At 35.4% G+C, this 19,041-nt stretch overlaps 1 protein-coding gene across 5 annotated transcripts in view; it reads right to left on the bottom strand.

Annotated features, from left to right (window-relative positions):
• Window positions 1-19,041, bottom strand: part of KDM6A (lysine demethylase 6A) — a 213,745-nt gene that overhangs the window by 84,240 nt on the left and 110,464 nt on the right. For all 5 annotated transcript variants that reach the window (XM_055337661.1, XM_055337662.1, XM_055337665.1 and 2 more), the window contains exons 7-8: window positions 7,759-7,813; window positions 3,297-3,331 (exon numbers count right to left, since the gene is read on the bottom strand). In XM_055337661.1, the coding sequence (XP_055193636.1) occupies window positions 3,297-3,331; window positions 7,759-7,813 (90 nt within the window). The remainder of the gene's footprint in view (window positions 1-3,296; window positions 3,332-7,758; window positions 7,814-19,041) is intronic.

The following is a 19,041-nucleotide window of genomic DNA, read 5'->3' as shown; positions in this document are numbered from 1 at the left end:
TATGCTCTCTGTCAAATAAATGAATAAAATCTTAAAAAAAAAAAAAAGATGGGGCAGCCCAGGTGGCTCAGCGGTTTAGCATCGCCTTCAGCCCAGGGCATGATCCTGAAGACCCGGGATCGAGTCCCACCTCGGGCTCCCTGCATGAAGCCTGCTTCTCCCTCTGCCTGTGTCTCTGCCTCTCTCATGAATAAATAAATAAAACCTTAAAAAAAAAAAAAAAGATGGATCAAGAAAATGTGGTATATAAATATAATGGAATAGTATTTCAGCCTCAAAGAAGGAAATCTTGTCATTTGCAACAACATGGATGAACACGGAGGGCATTATGCTAAGTGAAATAAGCCAGACAGAGAAAGACAAATACTCTATAGCATCATGTGTATGTAGAATCTTGCAGGGGGGATTATGTGAAGTGATGGGTATGTTAATTAACTCGATGCGAAAAATCCTTTCACGAGGTATATGTGTATCAAATCATCACATTGTGCAGTTTATCTTACAATTTTGTCAATTACACTTCGATAAAGGTGAAAAATAAACTCCAACTCAGATTTATGATTAAATTTAACCAAAAAAAAAAAAAAACTTCAAAGAAACAACAATAACAACAACAACCCCTACACCTCCATCTCTACATAGGCCTCTTTTTTTTATTCTTTTTGCCTTTCCAACACAAACTCTGTGCCATAAAGCCATGGTAGTCAGTAACATCTCTTTATTAGAATGATCCAGGAACACACACATACTCTGTCAGCCCCAAAAATGATTTTATCCGTGGCCTCTTCTCTCCATTCAGGACTCAGCCCAAATAGCTCTTGCTCAGAGAGGCCTTCCTCAACCACTCTTGTTAAAACAGTATTTCCCTCACTTTGCTGTCTTAATTATGATCTTGTTTAATCCTATGAAGGCAATTCGGGGACAGGGCCCTCGGGGTTTGTAAGGTAATACTATATTATTTCTACATTTATTAGCATGAAGACTTCCTAAAGAAACTTTGGTTATCCATCAAGCAGTAGCCACTAACTACATATGACTATTTAAATTTACATTTTAAAATTCCATATTCATAAATATTCATATAAATCAGCTTAACTATAAAAAAAGTAACTTTCTATAGCTAGGTAGGGGTGGAGGGAGGCACTTTTGCTCGTCTTAAGTTTTCACCTGAAAATGAAAACCCTTGTTATTAAGTACTGGAATAGAGATTTTTTTCTATCTTTACATAGGTTTAGTGTCATCTTTTGCCATCTAATAATTATACATCTAATAATAATACTCTGCTTGCCATGAATTCTGTTCTTGTTTTGTTTTAACCTTAATGGGAACTAAAATTTATCAAATGAAAGAAACAATGAAGGGAGGGCCCTGTCCCCACAATACCTTCACAAGATTAAAAGATTAACACCAACAACTTCTCATCAGAAACAATGAAAGGCAGAATAAAAAGGAATGTAAATTACAAAGTGGTCAAATAAGATAAATTAGAATTCACCACCAGCAAAAACTCTCATTAAAAATAAAGGTGAAAAAAAAGTAAAATAAAATAAAGTAAAATAAAAATAAAGGTGAGAGGGGATGCTTGGGTGGCGGTTGAGCGTCTGCGTTCGGCCCAGGGCATGATCTTGGGAGTGCTGGGATCGGGTCCCACATCGGGCTCCCGGCATGTAGCCTGCTTCTCTCTCTGCCTATGTCTCTGCCTCTCTCTTTTTATTTATTTATTTATAAATTTAAAAAATAAAAAAATAAAGGTGAGAATGGGGCGCCTGGGTGGCTCAGTCAGTTAAGCACTCATTTCTTGGTTTTGACTCAGGTCATGATCTCAGGGTTGTGAGATCAAACCCTCTGTCAGGCTCCACGCTGATGGATTCTCTCTCCCTCACTACCCCCTCAAAAAACTTATATAAATAAAAGTCAGAAAATTTCTGCTTCAGCTAGTAACAGACCAGTAATCTAAGAACTAGAAAATTTTAGGGAAAAAAAAATTCTTGTTTTGCAGGCAGCAGAGAACTCTGACATAATGAGAACAGAAAGAGTTAAGACTCCAAACTCCAAGGAACAAACAACTTTGGAGAGGGAGTGGATTTCTGTAGAGGCTTTCACCCTGGGGCCTTTGCTGATTTGGCAAAAATCAGCAGTTGACAGGAGGCTGGGATTACCACTAGCAAGACTGATCTACAAGATGATGTAATTTTCACATGCAGCTTCTCAAGGTGGATAAAATTCCAACATTAGTAGGGTATCAAACCTGAGTGTGCATAAATTCTTATTCAGTGGGCATGCACACATATATGTGTGTGTTGTGTGTTGTGTGTGTGTGTGGGGGGGGTACAGCAGATGGAAGTGTCCAGAAATTTGATGTTAATTTTTTTTAGTTAGTTTATTTATTTATGAGAGAGAGAGAGAGAGAGAGAGAGAGAGAGGCAGAGACACAGGCAGAGGGAGAAGCAGGCTCCGTGCAGGGAGCCCCACGTGGGACTCGATCCTGGGTCTCCAGGATCGCGCCCTGGGCCAAAGGCAGGTGCTCAACCGCTGGGCCACCCGGGCTGCCCTGATGTTAATTTTTTTTAAACACCCTCATGTTGGCCCTGAAAACAGACCTTACAAAATAGATGTACAAACATAACAGTGCTCCCCCCCCCAAAAAAAAAAGTTATAAAATATTTTGTGTAAACTTTGGATTATTTAATATTTTGCTTTCATACCAACTTATAACTGATTTTCCATCCCACTGCCAAGAGTAAATGTCTATGTGGTAAATCACACACAACTTTTATCACACAACTAAGCAAAATCTGCCATGCATAGAAATAAAATGTTCTAAAATTAAACTGAAAAGGTTTTTTTTAAGTATAGCAATCATAAGAGGATTGGTAATGAGATCAAGAGGTGACTTTAACATGCCTTTCAAATGGTGACATATGGAAGGGATATTTCAATCTGAAGAAAAAGCAAAACTAAAAACAATGCATTATCACAACTATCTATGAATACTTTGCAAAAGAAAAAGAAAAAGAAAAACTAGGTATCCCACATCAAGAATAAGAGAAATCTTAAATACAGTCATTTAAGGCTGCAAATAGCTCAAGATTAGAGGCAAAACCTATTAAGTGAAACTTCTTCATATACAGCAAGTACTGTTTCACTAAGCAAAATCTTGAACACATTTAATGAATATAAAATATATGAAGGAGATAATGCCCAGAATCCCATTACATTATATGTATGTCTGACTTCACTTACAATAACACGGGTGTGATCACTTTTGCTTAAGTAAGGTAAATTAAAACACTTACCTGGGTTTCATATAAGTGGGCAATGTGAAATTGAACTGCAAAGATGATGGGAAATAAATATCAATACCAATATAGTAATGTTTGGGGTAAATTAAGAATATAAAATGTCAAACATAAGCACGGTCTACACTACAGAGATTTAAGTGATAATGAGACACAACTTTTATTTTTAATAAAACAGAATATACAACACTAAAGAACATGAACATAAGATGCCACATGTGCCACATGTATTCATTGTTGGTCATTATCAAATTTTGTCAGTGTAATTATTAACATTAAAATCTATAGCAAGTAAGTTATATTCCTTAGAAAGTTCAAAATTGCAAGATGAAGCAAGTAGAGAAAACTCTTATAATCTATGCATTTCAAACATGGTATTTAAAAACCAAGTTCCAAGTCAATAAAATATAGTAAAGCCACCATTTGATAAAAAAAAACATTAAAGCCAAAGAAAGCCTATAATTCCTTATACCATATTTCATAACATTTATAAAGAAGTCATAAAGCAGGATGATGCTAATAATAAAACACAGAGGAAACTAGTTGTTGCATTTCTCTATTGGTTCTTCAGAATTATTAAAGGAAAAAAAAGGTCAAAAACTACTTAGAAGGCTAGAATAGTAAATATTCCCAAGATTAACAAAAATATGTCTTGAAAATCAAGTAAGAATATATATCAGCTTCTATTTGTAGTTCCCCGATATTGCGCATCACCGAAGTATGAATGACTCAAAAGCAACAATGAACCAGAAATCAGAATTGGATCCTAGCTACTTCAATACTATAATTTTCATTCTTCAATGATAACTTTCTTTTTTTAATGTTCTATCTACCTGGATTTCATAGCTGGATTTCAAGGAGTCTGGGAGTCTTTCAAAGTTATATGCAAAATGTTTATGTAGATCTTTAAAAACAAGGTCCACACAGCTATTGTCAAGTATTCACTAGGGGATACACAACAAACTGTATCACTGATTGCCCTAACTTTAAGATTCACCTAGGAGGTCTGTTAAAAATACACATTCCTGAGATTCTGATTCAGTGAACCTGGGGCATGGCCTGGAAAGTTGCGTTTTTAATCAGTTCTGCAAGAGATTTTGATACCTATACCCTAGACCAGCACCTGGGAAGAACTAAGCTCAATAATCATAAACAACAAAACAAACAAAATACATAATTAACTTTAAAATCCAACATTCTTAGATCGAAAGTAAAGTGCTATATCTCTCCATAAATAATCATTAAATATCACACGTTAACTAATCAGAGGCAAAACAAAAATATCTTTAGAAGATGAAAATCAGCTTTTCATGGAAAACACATAAAAATAAAAGTTCTACATAAATAAATATCTCCTCTACCTACATCTGTTGAGGGCTTTTCTCATTTTCCACTCTCCTCCCTTGAGATTCCTCTAACATAGCTCTCCCTTGAGATTCCAGTCCAAATCTCACCTTACATCACTGGAGGGAGACTGGATTAAGGTTAAGAGAATGAGAAAGAGCTGGAAAATCTACACTTATTTCCCCCAATCTTTTTACTTTTCTAATAAAGGTGATAAGGAAGAAAAGAACAGCAACTAGTTAGCATCCTACTACCACCCCAAACTTCCTCCAAGCTCGGTCCCTAGGCTCTCCATCTAGGGCTTTCCTATCCAATGAATTACTAAATCCAGTGCCGTCTTTTACAGTGTGAAAACCACCACATATTGAAATTCTTAGAAGTCATCATCTAAGAAAAAGCTCCCCTTGGCTAAATCTCAATTAGAAGTGGAATTTTTTTTAGAAGTGGAAATTTTTAACAAATATTACTATAAAAGGTTCTGAAATTAAACTTTATTCAGAAACTATACATTATTTTTAAAATTAAGAGAATTAATTAAATCTAGAGGAAACAATTTTATCCCAAGGGGCCATCATATAATGAAATCTCACATCACCACAATTCTACTTTTTAAAACACCAAAACTTTAACTAACCCTTCTTTAAAAAGTTCTAAAACCCTAAGTGTATCTATTTATTTTTTAATTGCATAAATGAACTGTGCCATAAGAGAATTATCTCATACAGACATTTTATAAAGCTTACTTTACTTTCTATAATCTTCTGATCTTTGTAGTATCACAAAGTAACATGTAAGATTTCAAAGAATAGTCAAGGTCTGTGGCATACACAAATAGGTAATGATGTTAAAAATTCAGAGAGAAATAAGCTTTGCAAAGATAATAAAAGCCTGATACTTAAATAGTAATAATGTCTGGCTCAAAGTAGGCAGTCTACATTTGTTAGTGCTCTGTGAGACATCAGCCATTACTGTGGTTATCATGTAATCATGCAGACAGCCTAAAATAAACCACCCAAATCAACTGAACTATAATGGCCTAATCTCTCTAAATAAAGCATGTTCCCTTCCATCCCAGTAACCAGCCTTGTAGCACAGAAAGTCCTGAGTCCAGGCAAACTCTTCAGTCCTAAGCAAAACAGGACGTCGGTCACCCTCCCTCCTATTTTCTTTCTCAACAACGAAGATACAGAGACATAGTAAACTTGAAGATGTATTCATTATGGTTCAAATCATCTTCTTCACATTCAACAGGAAGTTTTCTGCCCAGTGATGCTCATTCTACAGATGTAGGTGTTTTCCTCTCAAGCAAGAGCAATGACCTACAATTGAGATTTAACTTCAACGGAGTAGAATAAAATGAAGATTTACCAAAATATTCAGTTTGAAATTTATGAAACATCCCTCAGAAGTTATCATTCAAACTGACATATCGTTATGAGAGTTAGTTTTAAGGTACTAGATGAAATCAATTAATGAAAAGGAGTTTTCCTATTCTTGCATAATTAAGGAAAAAGTATAAATTAACATTCAATAAATATATCAGTAAGTTAAATTTTTTCTAATCTAACTTCATCTTAGAAACTAAAATATTGGGCAGCCCACATGGCTCAGCGGTTTAGCGCCACCTTCAGCCCAGGGCGTGATCCTGGAGACCCGGGATCAAGTCCCAGTCGGGCTCCCTGCATGGAGCCTGCTTCTCCTTCTGCCTGTCTCTGCCTCTCTCTCTCTCTCTCTCTCTCTCACTCTCTATCTCTCTCTTATGAATAAATAAATAAAATATTAAAAAGAAAAAAGAAACTAAAATATTGCTGCACTTCTTACTTTCCCATCATTTATTCTGCAAATATACTGATCAGTTTCATTTAAAGAAAATAGATGGACACCTGGGTAGCTCAGTTGGTTAAGCCTCTGCCTTCAGCTCAGGTCATGATCCCAGGAGCCTGGGATGGAGCTCCATCTGGCTCCCTGCTCAGCAGAGAGTCTGCTTCATCCTCTGCCCTTCCCCTTGCTCGTGCTCCTTCTCCATCTTTCTCTCTCTCCCCCTCTCAAATAAATAAAATCTTTAAAAAAGAAAAAATGAAAACAGAAATATTTTGTTTTCTCAGGAAATTGCCTTTCGTAGAAAATATGAGATAATTGGTCTGGTTTAGATGATGATTTAATCCACACCAGGTCATAATTCACATACTATCAAGTTATATCCTAATTTCTACAGCCTTTTCATGTATTCCATCATTTTCTTAGCCATTCTTAACACTGCCACTGCTTTTCACTTAATGCCATTCTCTAAGGTTAGAACATGAGTCACTTAAAGCAAAACACTTCCTAAAACCTAGAATCCTCTGACCTAAAATTTTAAGAATGATTCAACTTTTTATATATTATTTTTCAAGAAAGAAAGTTTCAAAGAAATCCAGCTTGAACCCAATAAATATCCTTATATCCTTATAACTTTTCTTGGCTACTTTACAATAAATATGCCAACATACACTTATTGATAAACCTATCATAATCAAACTAATCTGCTTTGGGAATGAAACATACACAGAAGCAGAATATAACTGAAGAAAACCACTATATCAGAACTGTTTCTCACACACATTCTTTTTTAATTAATTGAAAAATGTCACTTCAAACTTTATATATACGATGTGTAAAACCAGAACAAAAAAAAATCAGAGGATCCATTCATAATTATCAATAATTTTAATACCACAGACCTGGAATCAGTCAGGTATCACATAAGAATCTTTGTATACTCATTTTTCCTAAAAGACTGGCAAACTCTGTTTTTAATCTCTCAAGTCATCTACAATATAATGCACAAATAATCAATTTTGTTCATTAGTGAGGACAATTTTAATTCAACAACCCAGTTCACTGGCATATCTATTTTAGACACAGGCTGTTCACAATAACTGGTCTCACATGTTCCATTTGTACAAGTAGCCATGGCAACCAATACAGTTAGATTCAACAATTCTAGAAGAAAAATTACATAGGATTTTATTACTATCATCATCATCATCATCATCATCATCATCATCACTACTATTATTATTTGCCATGAGGTGATCTGAATACATGTAGAAAACCATTACTTAAAAATACTTACTTTCAGCATTGGACAAAGTGCATGGATTGCAGTCAACCAAAGCTAACTGAAAATGCTGCAAGAAGAGAATGAGAAAAATCAGTGTACTAAATTCAGTCATATAAATGTGTCCTAATTTTCAGGTACATTAAGTCTGACATAATTCATGAAAACTAAACTACACTATACAAATAAAACATATTAGACAACCAACGAGAATTACTTCGTACATTTACTGCTGATGACAGACAGGCTGCTGGGTTACTTTCTTGAGACAGCGGAGAATGGAGAATTAACTTTATGAAGTTATCTTATGTATAATTTTGTTTATATGAAAAAAGCTTCAGAAAGTCTTCAAGTAAATAGTACCAGTTATAGAGGAGTTTAAATAGTTTATTATTTAAAAAACAGAAAGTAAAAGTTCAATGGTATTAATGTCAGAATACCACTGCTTATCTCAAAATAAGACATGAACTTTAGAAACAAACAAAATACTATGATAATAAAGGGTAAAACTATCTACCCTTACTGATTCTTCAATAATCATTGTATTTGGTGCCTTTAGAACTATTTGAAATACTACCAAGAATGCATCAAATAGCCTGTACTCAAGTTCATCTTTGAAATATCATTATCTTTTTAGGAATGCAGAAACAGTACAACTATTTATTATATGTGTAGGGAATATTAAACCACTAATAGTTTACAATATCCACTTCAAATAACATATCAGCCTGTCCAAAAATACATGTTAAAATTCAATGAATAACACTAATTTCTAAGAACATAAATCACGATAAAGAACACTAGATGGAGGAGGAGGAGGAGGAGAAGGAGGAGGAGGAGGAGGAGGAGGAGGAGGAGGAGGAAGAGGAGGAGGAGGAGGAGGAGGAGGAGGAAAAGGAGGAGAAGGAGAAGGAGAAGGAGAAGGAGAAGGAGAAGGAGAAGGAGAAGGAGAAGAAGAAGAAGACCACTAGATAACAGGGATGCCTGGGTGGCTCAGCGATTTAGCGCCTGTCTTTAGCCCAGGGAGTGATCCTGGAGCCCCAGGATCGAGTTCCGCATCAGGCTCCCTGCATGGAGCCTGCTTCTCCCTCTGCCTATGTCTCTTGCCTCTTTCTCTGCGGCTCTCATGAATAAATAAATAAAAATCTTTTAACAAATTAAAGAAAAAAAACCAGAACACTAGGTAACATCTGACATCTACTTTATCAACATTAAACCTAAGAAAGAAAAACAAGTACTAGAGTTGGTATAAAATTCTTACGATAAAAAAAAAACTCCTTGAACTCTTCTAAAAAAATATTTCCATATATGTATATTCAAATTTTCTGAGTCCCTACTAGATTTTAGCACTAAAAGTAATCAACAGCCAAAGTATAAATCCAGTTTTAAAAACTGACCACAATAAGCTCATTCTTATCCACAATCCAAGTATCTAAATAGTAGTATTTTTTTTTATAACTACTGGACAAACTGAAAATTGATATGCATAATGACAACTTCTAGATAGAAACTCAAAAAGCTTTCTTATCAAGAAAATTAATCATTAGCAAGCCTTCAGGACTATATTTCAACATGGAATGAACAAAACTGCACTTGGTCGACTAGAACCCTCAATTAACAAAAATAAACTAACGTCAGCTACCCAGTGTTTTACTTTAAGATAGATTAGAAAGCATCGTTTGGTATGAAAACAGTAGCTATCATATTCCTTCACAAATGTCTGTTATGTGCAAGCATAATTAGGCTAGCCTACATCTGCAGTACTCTTTAAATTTTAAGGGCTGTATTATTCTGAATGGGCAAACTACTAACAAAGTATGACCCTTAAATATTAAATCCACTCAACAAATATTTGTCAAGTATCTATAATGCCCTTAAGACAATGCAGGCACTAGGAATACAATAGTCAACAAAACAAAAGTGAAAGTTTATTTGTCACAGCTAAATGAAAAAAACATCCAACATCTGAACACTTTAAGAACTGCTTTTATTAAAACAAAACAAAACAGCAAAGAACTGCTTTTATTCTCCCTTGAACTAAGCGGATTGTATATACACTCAAACATTCCTGGAGTCTGCTACCACAGCAAAAGAAACCAGACTATTTTAAAGAGTACTTGTATACCTGGATCTAATATAACACATTGTATGTCAACTGTACCTCAATAAAGAAAATAAAAAGTGAGCACTATGAAAGCAAAGCATGCATTATAACCAATTGCCTTCCCCTGGACAAAAATAGCAGCAGTAGCCACACATTCAGATTATACTACATTTCTGAGTCTAGCCTATTCTGTCAGCATATGGAGAGAAGACAGACCTTTTCTAGCTGAATCATCAAAGCATACAAACTGACCTGCAAAGAGGAAGTCTTCAAGATGGCGGTATTTTAGTTTTACTATTACCATGATATCTCACAGAGAACAGAGAGATGTATAATTTGAATTGTCTAGACTGTATTTCATCTATCAATATGCAAGGTTCTGCAATGAAACCTGGCAGAAGCAATTCTGAACAGTTTTATGTATTAGTCAATCTTAAAAGCACCAATGAAGGCACTGATGTATCATTTCAAACCACAACATTGGGCAGCCCAGGGGGCTCAGCGGTTTAGTGCCACCTTCAGCCCGGGGCATGATCCTGGAGACCCAGGATCGAGTCCATGTCAGGCTCCCTGCATGGAGCCTGCTTCTCCCTCTGCCTGTGTTTCTCTCTCTCTCTCTCTCTCTCTCTCTCTCTCTCTGTCTCTCATGAATAAATAAATAAAATCTTTAAAAAAAAAAACGTCATCGTGAAATACTGAACATTTCCAAACAGTAACAATACAGAAAAATTACTTGGCAACAGAGTACGTAGTCAAAAACACGCATGTGAGAATAAAGGAACTTACAGAATAATTGCTAAATATAAGAAACTAAGAAAAGCCATATAAAACTACCCCATATAAAGAAAAAAAATGGTACAATTTCCAGTAAACTGAAGAGCGATGAGGGACTGGGGTGGGGACGAATGACCTCAGAGTTTTATTTCGCGTATCTAAACCGGATGCAAAATAGACGTTTCTATTAACATATATAAGTCAGCAGAAGTGACTATCAATTACAATAATCAGCCCCAAGATCTGAAAATACCATGGTATAATATCCAGCACCCATCCCTGCAACCAACAGAAGCAGCTAGGAAACATCTGCACCTCACATGAAAATACTGTAGTATGGGAACTGACTATTGCAATGTGAAATAGTTACTACATGGTAGAGGCTTCTGAGTTCAAAGACTACATACAAACCTCAAGGCAGAAAGCATTCTACAGAAAATTAATTTCCAAGCAAGATTTACCTAACATGTTTTTTTTAATGTTATGGTGATTTTCTTTTTATAGAGCACTTCTGGTCCAATTTAACAAAAAGGATCTATTCCTAACAATTTCTGTTGACATCTTTATTACTAAAGTCACTTTTTGTTTTAAAAGCTTTTCACTTGTTCCATATTTCAAAATAACTTGATAGCATTTTCCTTTATATAGACCAAGGAACTTGATTTCTGTCTGGAGGGGGAGAATCTATATTCATGTAATTAACATGTAAAACTCGAGTTTCAAAACTTTCTCTTTAAATTGTTTTACTTCTACCTATATAGTCTGTATCACAAATCTTTTCAATTGGAGAACCCTTCAACTATATTCCCAATCCTGAATACAAGAAATGACACAACTCTTTTTTTTGGGGGGGGGGGATTAACAAATTATGTGTGTTTAAGTTTTTAAAATCTGGAGCAATGTTTGGATTCCAGATCCAGCCTTGGATATTCTGACTTGGAAGGTTGGGGTTGACACCCTGTAAACCAGAAAAAAAGCTTCTACAAGTTATCCCAATGCACAATCAGGGTTAAACGCCACTATTTTTAAGTTTTTAAACTGTGTACTTGCCCCAAACTTTACTTCAGACAATGTAGACAAGATGTGTGTGGTCGATACTATTGTCTCTATTCAATTAGCATAGACACAGCCTTTTAAGAATGAAATGTTGGCAACACCAGGCATTCTGCTATGGCTAAGCATCTACAAATGAATACATGGCTCACTTAAATTAATGTTCTATTAGAAGCTTAAAAGAGAATTCCATAACAGAATCCAAAAGATGTAGATGAGAAAAAAAGAAAAGAGGTACTTCATTCAGCCTGAGGAAACAACTTGTTATTTTCACCCAGCCCTTATGAAAGAGTTTCAATGGACCATTTTAAGTGAGAAATGGGAAGGAATGTCATGTACTCTTGCAAGTCAAGTGACTTTTTTTCTTTTTCATTGTTAAAGATAGCCACAATTCTAGAAGTATTAATTAAAACCAACAACTTCATTCCTAAACCTAATAGTCGATGATAAATGGATGAGTCTAGGGAAATGTCCTGGGATATGATGGTACTTCAAGGATTTGCTCTTTGAAAATGAGATACAGAACTGAAAGTGGAAGGTTCTGATAGGGCTTAGGAGTCACACTGCTGGGTAAGCTGATCTGACTGAGGTTCTTTCAAAGCCCTCAAACTCAAGTTCTTCTGATTCTCTGTAATACAAGGTTATTACAACATTTAAGGAGAAACTCCACTCCACACAAGTAACAGTTTCCAACCTGGTGTCTCCCAAAAATATCCTTAACAAAAAAAGTAAAACAAAAGACACTGTATACTAAAGATGTTCAAAATCTTCTTCTCACAACGCTTCTTTATGGCTCCACACTTCTGTCTATATCCAACATTTGATACTCTTCAGGTACCTCCAACTCAATATACTCCCAAAGGACTCATCACTACTTAGACCTTTCCACCTCCCAATCCCAAAACCTTCTACTTTCTTTATTGCCTACTTTAGTTAACAAAAAAAATGAATTAGGCCAATAAATAAATAAATAATCTATTCCCACAATAAATCAGTTAATAAATTAACTCCTTAAGATCTATAGAACTGGAGTGGCCTGGGTGGCTCAGTCAGTTAAGTGCATGCCTTGAGCTCAAGTCATTATCCCAGGGTGCTGAGATTGAGCCTCAAGTCGGGCTCCCTATCCAGCAGAGAGCCTGCTTCTCCCTTTCCTTCGCCCGCCCCCCACCCTGCCAACTTGTGTTCTCTCAAATAAATAAAAATCTTTAAAAACATTTATTTTTAAAAAAAATCTATAGAATGTATTACTTCTCATCCATCTATCCACTGAAAACCCAAATATCCCATGAATCTGGCTCATCTTTTTTCCTGTAAGTGTCCTACCTAGTCTCCCAACTCATTTCTATCTACTTTATGAAAGTACAGGTATGCAATTAACTAGAAACTTTAAAACACCAGTTCTAGTATGTGTCTAATCTGTGTACACAAATGGTCAGAATAGAGGATGACTTCTTTCCCAAGTTCTTTAAATCTAGTAGTGTACGATTTGTTTTCACATCAAAATTAAGACAGATATTTACACCAATAAGAAATTCAAGATGAACATGATATATATTTTATAAAGGGATTAAAATGCTGTTTTGGAACATAACTCTTCTTCTTTTTCAAATGTGGTATTAGATACACTGAATGTTTCATAAAGTTGCACTTGAAGACCAAATATTCACAGCATGAATTTAAATTGTTATGGGTAAACATAAAAAAATTACATTTTGATTAGAAATGATTTCTTGTAGTTAAAATATATTTGAAGGAGAGAAAACTGAACTCACCCTAACTCCTTTGTATCAAAGAATGGTGACTGCACATCTATGAGCAGTCATATCCTTTTCAAACATGCATTTTGGAGAAACTGAAGTACTTCTGTTGTTTAAACTACTTCAAGCTTAAAAGTATATATGTAATAGAACAAAGGGCAGAAATAAGTATCAAATGGAAAAACAAAACTGAGCAGGCAGAGTGAAGTGGAGAGAGCATTATGAAGTGGCAAGATAAACCAATTAGGAGATCACCTCATATCAAAGAATAGTATCTAGGAAAGATTAAAAGGTAAAATACAAGTTGAAAAGTAGAGGGAAAAGGAAGCAGCAGGACAAAATGGACAGAAGACAAAGTAAACAGTAACAACTATCCTTTGCCAAAAGGAACAGTGATATTACATTCAGGTGAAGCAGAGTTCCATGCTGCTGGGAGAATTAGGGAGATGCTGTTTAAAGGCACAAACTTGGAACTAGTGGATAACTAAGTCCCAGAGAGCTAATGCACAGCACAGAGATTAGAGTCAACGATACTGTATTATAAACTTCAAAGCTGCTGAGAGACTAGGTCTTTATTGTTCCCACCACAAAAAAGAAATGATAATTATGTGATGAGACAGAACTGCCACCTAACCCTACAGTGGTAAATCACACCGCAATATATAAATGTATCAAATCAACATGTTGTACTCTTTAAACTTAGACAATGTCATATGTCAATTATATCTAAATAAAACAAATTTTAAAGAATTCAAATTTTCAAAATGCCAGCTGGAAGAGTTAAGCTATTGAGCACTATGAAGTATTAAATAGGGCAGGGGCAGGCATGGAGAAATAACAGCAACTTTCATGATCTTCAGACAACTGAACTAATAAGAATATGCTGTTAAAACTTCAACAAAGAAATATTACAGATATTTAAGAAACCTAAGGCACAGTTAAAATTAATTAAATAGCTAGCATTCAAATTCTAAGTATATTTATAATACACAGAGTTCACAGTATCTTAATTAAATGCAATGATTTATATATTCTACATTAAGAAATAAAATAATAAAAGACAAGAGGGATTTTTGCAGATTCCAAAAGTGGTTTCTCAAAGGAAATCTATATCCTCGTGCCTTTACTTATTCCTTCTGCCTTAATATCTTGGCATAAAAAATATGACAATAAAAGTCCAGAGTCCACGAAGGGTCTAAGATCAAATCAGACACCTGGAAATGAAGTAGTTCCTGGAATAGAGTAAGGTAAAAAGCAAGTGGAAATGGTATTTCAATTCAGTAGTTTCATGCTGTGTATAACAGTAGAGGGGAGACAAGCTGAATGAACTGGTGAATGGGAATGTTTGGAGAAAACAAATGCACTGCCAGTTTGTCTAGAAAAAAAATTCTGTTAAAAGGTGATAAATAAAACCAGCCTCTCCGCCCCTTCCCAATCTTTCCAGCCTACCCTATGATACGCATTTATCATTTTATAGCCTCTTCCATTTATCTATTCAAGAAACACTAAGCACTTGGTACAACGCCAAACTAACATCCAAGTCTCATTTGAATTCAATCTATTTCCTTCACATTGTCCCTGCATCTTCCTCTTCCTTATTAACCCCTTCAAATCAGCACTTATCATCTTTAAATACCAAATAATAAGGGAACTTATACTGGTATCCAGCCAATTATCCACAGGCCCAATTAAAAAGCCATACTTTTTACCTTTAAAATCCAAAAAAGTTCCAATGTTGTCACATTCCAGGCAAACTTAAACATATAAATAGTAGGGAGAATTTCTACATCATCTTCATTAAATTAAATAGATTCACTGGCATTGACTGACTGAAGAATATGGGTGTTATTATATCTTATTTTGCATTTCCTTCCTTCACATGAGGGAAATAATTAAGTCTACCAGGATGTAAAAATTAGAGGCATGTGTTAGAAATGACAAATACCCACCATTTGCTTCAACGTGGATGGAACTGGAGGGTATTATGCTGAGTGAAGTAAGTCAATCAGAGAAGGACAAACAGTGTATGTTCTCATTCATTTGGGGAATATAAATAATAGTGAAAGGGAATACAAGGGAAGGGAGAAGAAATGTGTGGGAAATATCAGAAAGGGAGACAGAACATAAAGACTCCTAACTCTGGGAAACGAACTAGGGGTGGTGAAAGGGGAGGAGGGCGGGGGGTGGGGGTGAATGGGTGAGGGGCACTGAGGGGGGCACTTGACGGGATGAGCACTGGGTGTTATTCTGTATGTTGGCAAATTGAACACCAATAAAAAATAAATTTATTATAAAAAAATTAGAGGCATGATATAAAATTATTTATCAAAATTACAGTACTTTTATTGAAGTAATAATCATACACTGCACCTCAAATATATAACAAATGTAAGCAATTATCATTAACACCATTAGAATGTAATGAAATAAAACTCTGAATTCTATGGTGTTAAAGAGGCAACCAAACCTACCTGGGGGGCGGATATTATCTGCAGAGAAGAAAAAACAACAAATACCATGTAGTAATGTCATCCTGGAATGGACTCTGGTTCAAATACTATTAAACTAGTTAATAAGTTAAGAAGTGGTACCTCCACCACTCACTAAATGCATAAATCTTTATTGGCCAATCTAATGGAAAAATAAGCTGGGCATTAACTTCACATTTCTGATGATGGGCACAGTAGCAAAAATAAAAATATTAAATTCTAGGATGGGAAAATGGATTTCATAAATAATATCTATTCTGGTCCCAAACTGAGGAGCTTCAGATATATTCAACAAACTGAGAACTAAAAATGGAGGCTGAAAAAACTTGCCAGATATTTTCATATACATATATGTGTGTGTGCATGTATGTATGTGTACATGTATATAAATTTATTGTTTATAATAATCTTGTAGAGTGGGGACAGTTACTCCAGTAACTACAGACACAAGGAGGATCAGAAGAGTTAGGAATCGGGGCACCTGGGTGGCTCAGTGGTTGAGCGTCTGCCTTCAGCTCAGGGCATGATCCAGGGGGTCCTAGGATCAAGTCCCACATCAGGCTCCCCACAGCAAGCCTGATTCTCCCGCTGCTTATGTCTTTGCCTCTCTCTGTGTGTCTCTCATGAATGAATAAATAAAATCTTTAAAAAAAAAAAAAAAAAAAAGAAGAAGAGTTAGGCATTTTGCCCAAGGTCACACAATTAGTCATATGGCAGGATCTAATTTTAAACCCAAATTTGCTTGCTCTGAGAGGTGTTTACATAGTACCAAAACAGAATGAATCAGTTTCGGAGATTCATTTTACCAAAATGTAAAAAAGTTATTTACCAAGGATATAAATAAAACAGAAGGTCCTGGAATCCATTTCAGGTGTAGGTGAAAATAAATCTATTATGAAAGTATACTGCATTTTATCATTGAAAACCTGTATACATTATATTCCTCTTCAAGGGAGGGAAACAAAATGAATTGAAGACCTGATCTCTAATGGACATCAAAATACTTTTTACCTACCCCTCACTCCTCCATCTTATAGGAACAGTGTATCTAGGGAAATGAGCCCTGCTCAAAAACTGGCCTAAGAGCAACCATATCTTTAATAAGGAATCAATAGAGAATGGCCATATGGCCCATTTCTGGCCAATGAGATGCCAAAAGTGTTCTTGAAGGGATCAACAGCAAGTCAGGATCTTTCTCCTTTATGACATGATGATCAGATATTTACTAAGCACTGATCGTACGCCAGCACTATACTAAGCACCTATAGTACTACTCTCTATCTTTCTATATGAGACATGAAAACTGAATCATCTCACTTTGTATCCTGTGACTTTACTGAATTCATTTATTATTTCTAATAGTTTTTTGGTGAGGTTTTTAGGGTTTTCTACATTTCACTTTGATTGTACCCAGCAACCAGCCTTAAGAATAAGCCAACACAGAACAGAGAAGAAAAGGAATCCTTGATGAAACCTTGGATAGGCTGACTCAACCAATCTTGAAGGCTGTATTTCACATTATACAAGCAATTTTTAATTGTTACTTTAATCGGCCTCAATTGGGAGTTTCTGAGCATGCAGGCCAAAGCATCTATACCAATAAATATGCTTCTACAAAAGTTTCAGTAGCCAATCTACTTTAGGAAAACTGAAGACCACCTAAGGAGAGAGGGACATATCATTCCTTCTGATTCCTATCTTCATTTGCACTAAATGCTAAGCACTTAAGAGTACTACACTGAAATACCTCCTCCTTGACTAAAAATGATGATGTCTAAAATTCTCCTTTTGAAAACAGGGAATATTAGAGAGAGAAGCCTTAAAAGAAACCAATGTCAAAATGAGACAAAAATCAAAGGCAACTTTCTCATTACAGGGAAGAGAAATAGCAAGGACTCCTAAAATTCTTATCTATGTTCACACAAATGAAATAAACATCAGGATGATCATGAAGCATTTTAACAAGACTGTACTTAACATTTTTGCTACAATTGCTATGACCTGAAGGTTTGTTACCCTTTTTATGCCTAACAAACAAAAGTTGTACACAGGAAGTCTCTATTGAACCTGAGTAAGCAGCAATACTTCCAATTCATCATGGAACACTGTCCAAAACTGTTGCCCCTGATTAAAAAGGATTTTAAGTATTGCCACCTTCATGGAAACAGAGCTTGGCATCCACAGAATTATGTAAGACACCACTGTACTGATGTTCAGAGAGCCAAATTCTATAATATGGGACATTATCTGATTATTTTTTTCCACTCAAATATATTTCCAGAGCAACATTTACCAAACTGCTATCAAAAACATAACTGCCACACAGAACAGTCATATTATGACAATATTATAAAGGGATCAAATAGGTTCACTTTATATTAGACATAATAAGAATCTTTGTTAGCTAATATATACTGTGAATGGCCAAGAGGAGGTTAAAATACTCAAGGTGGCATATCTGAACTTATTTTCCATTTCAAATCCACTCACATCCCATAGTATATACAGTTGACTCTTGAATAACACAGGTTTGAAACTCCATGAGCCCACTTATATATGTTTTTTTTTTTGCATAAATGTATTTTCTCTTCCTTATGATTTTCTTAACATTTTCTTTTCTCCAACTTACTTCATTGTAAGAATACAGCATACGATACATATATGTGTTAAGCAACTCCAGGTTATAGATGAGGCTTTCAGTGGGTTATTAGTAGTTACATTGCTGAGGAGTCACCCGCAGGTTTTCAACTGGGGGGGGGGGGCGGAGGGGGGCGCATAACCCCCACATTGTTCAAGGGTCAACTGTTTGAGAAATGCTGCTCTACATTTGAGGAAATCTGGTAATTTCCAGGCATCCTTCACTCTCCACATTACCTAATTTTACCTTCGCGCCAATTCCTCAAACTGCACTTACCTTTGACAACTGTGTAATCGAAATACTTCACAATCTACTTGGTTTTAGTGTTTTTGGTTATATATCACTCTTTCATATCAACACTGTTTTTTATAAACTCATAAAAGATAGAAACAGTAGTTGCATAATTGTCTACTTTAAAACTCTAGAACAAGTAAATATACCTTTAAAAAAATCTTCAGTAGTGCCTTCTTAGTGAATTCAAAT

This window comes from Nyctereutes procyonoides, unplaced genomic scaffold (assembly GCF_905146905.1).
Source record: "Nyctereutes procyonoides isolate TBG_1078 unplaced genomic scaffold, NYPRO_anot_genome, whole genome shotgun sequence".
Taxonomy (NCBI): Eukaryota; Metazoa; Chordata; class Mammalia; order Carnivora; family Canidae; genus Nyctereutes; species Nyctereutes procyonoides.
This window is presented reverse-complemented; position numbering and strand designations above follow the sequence as displayed.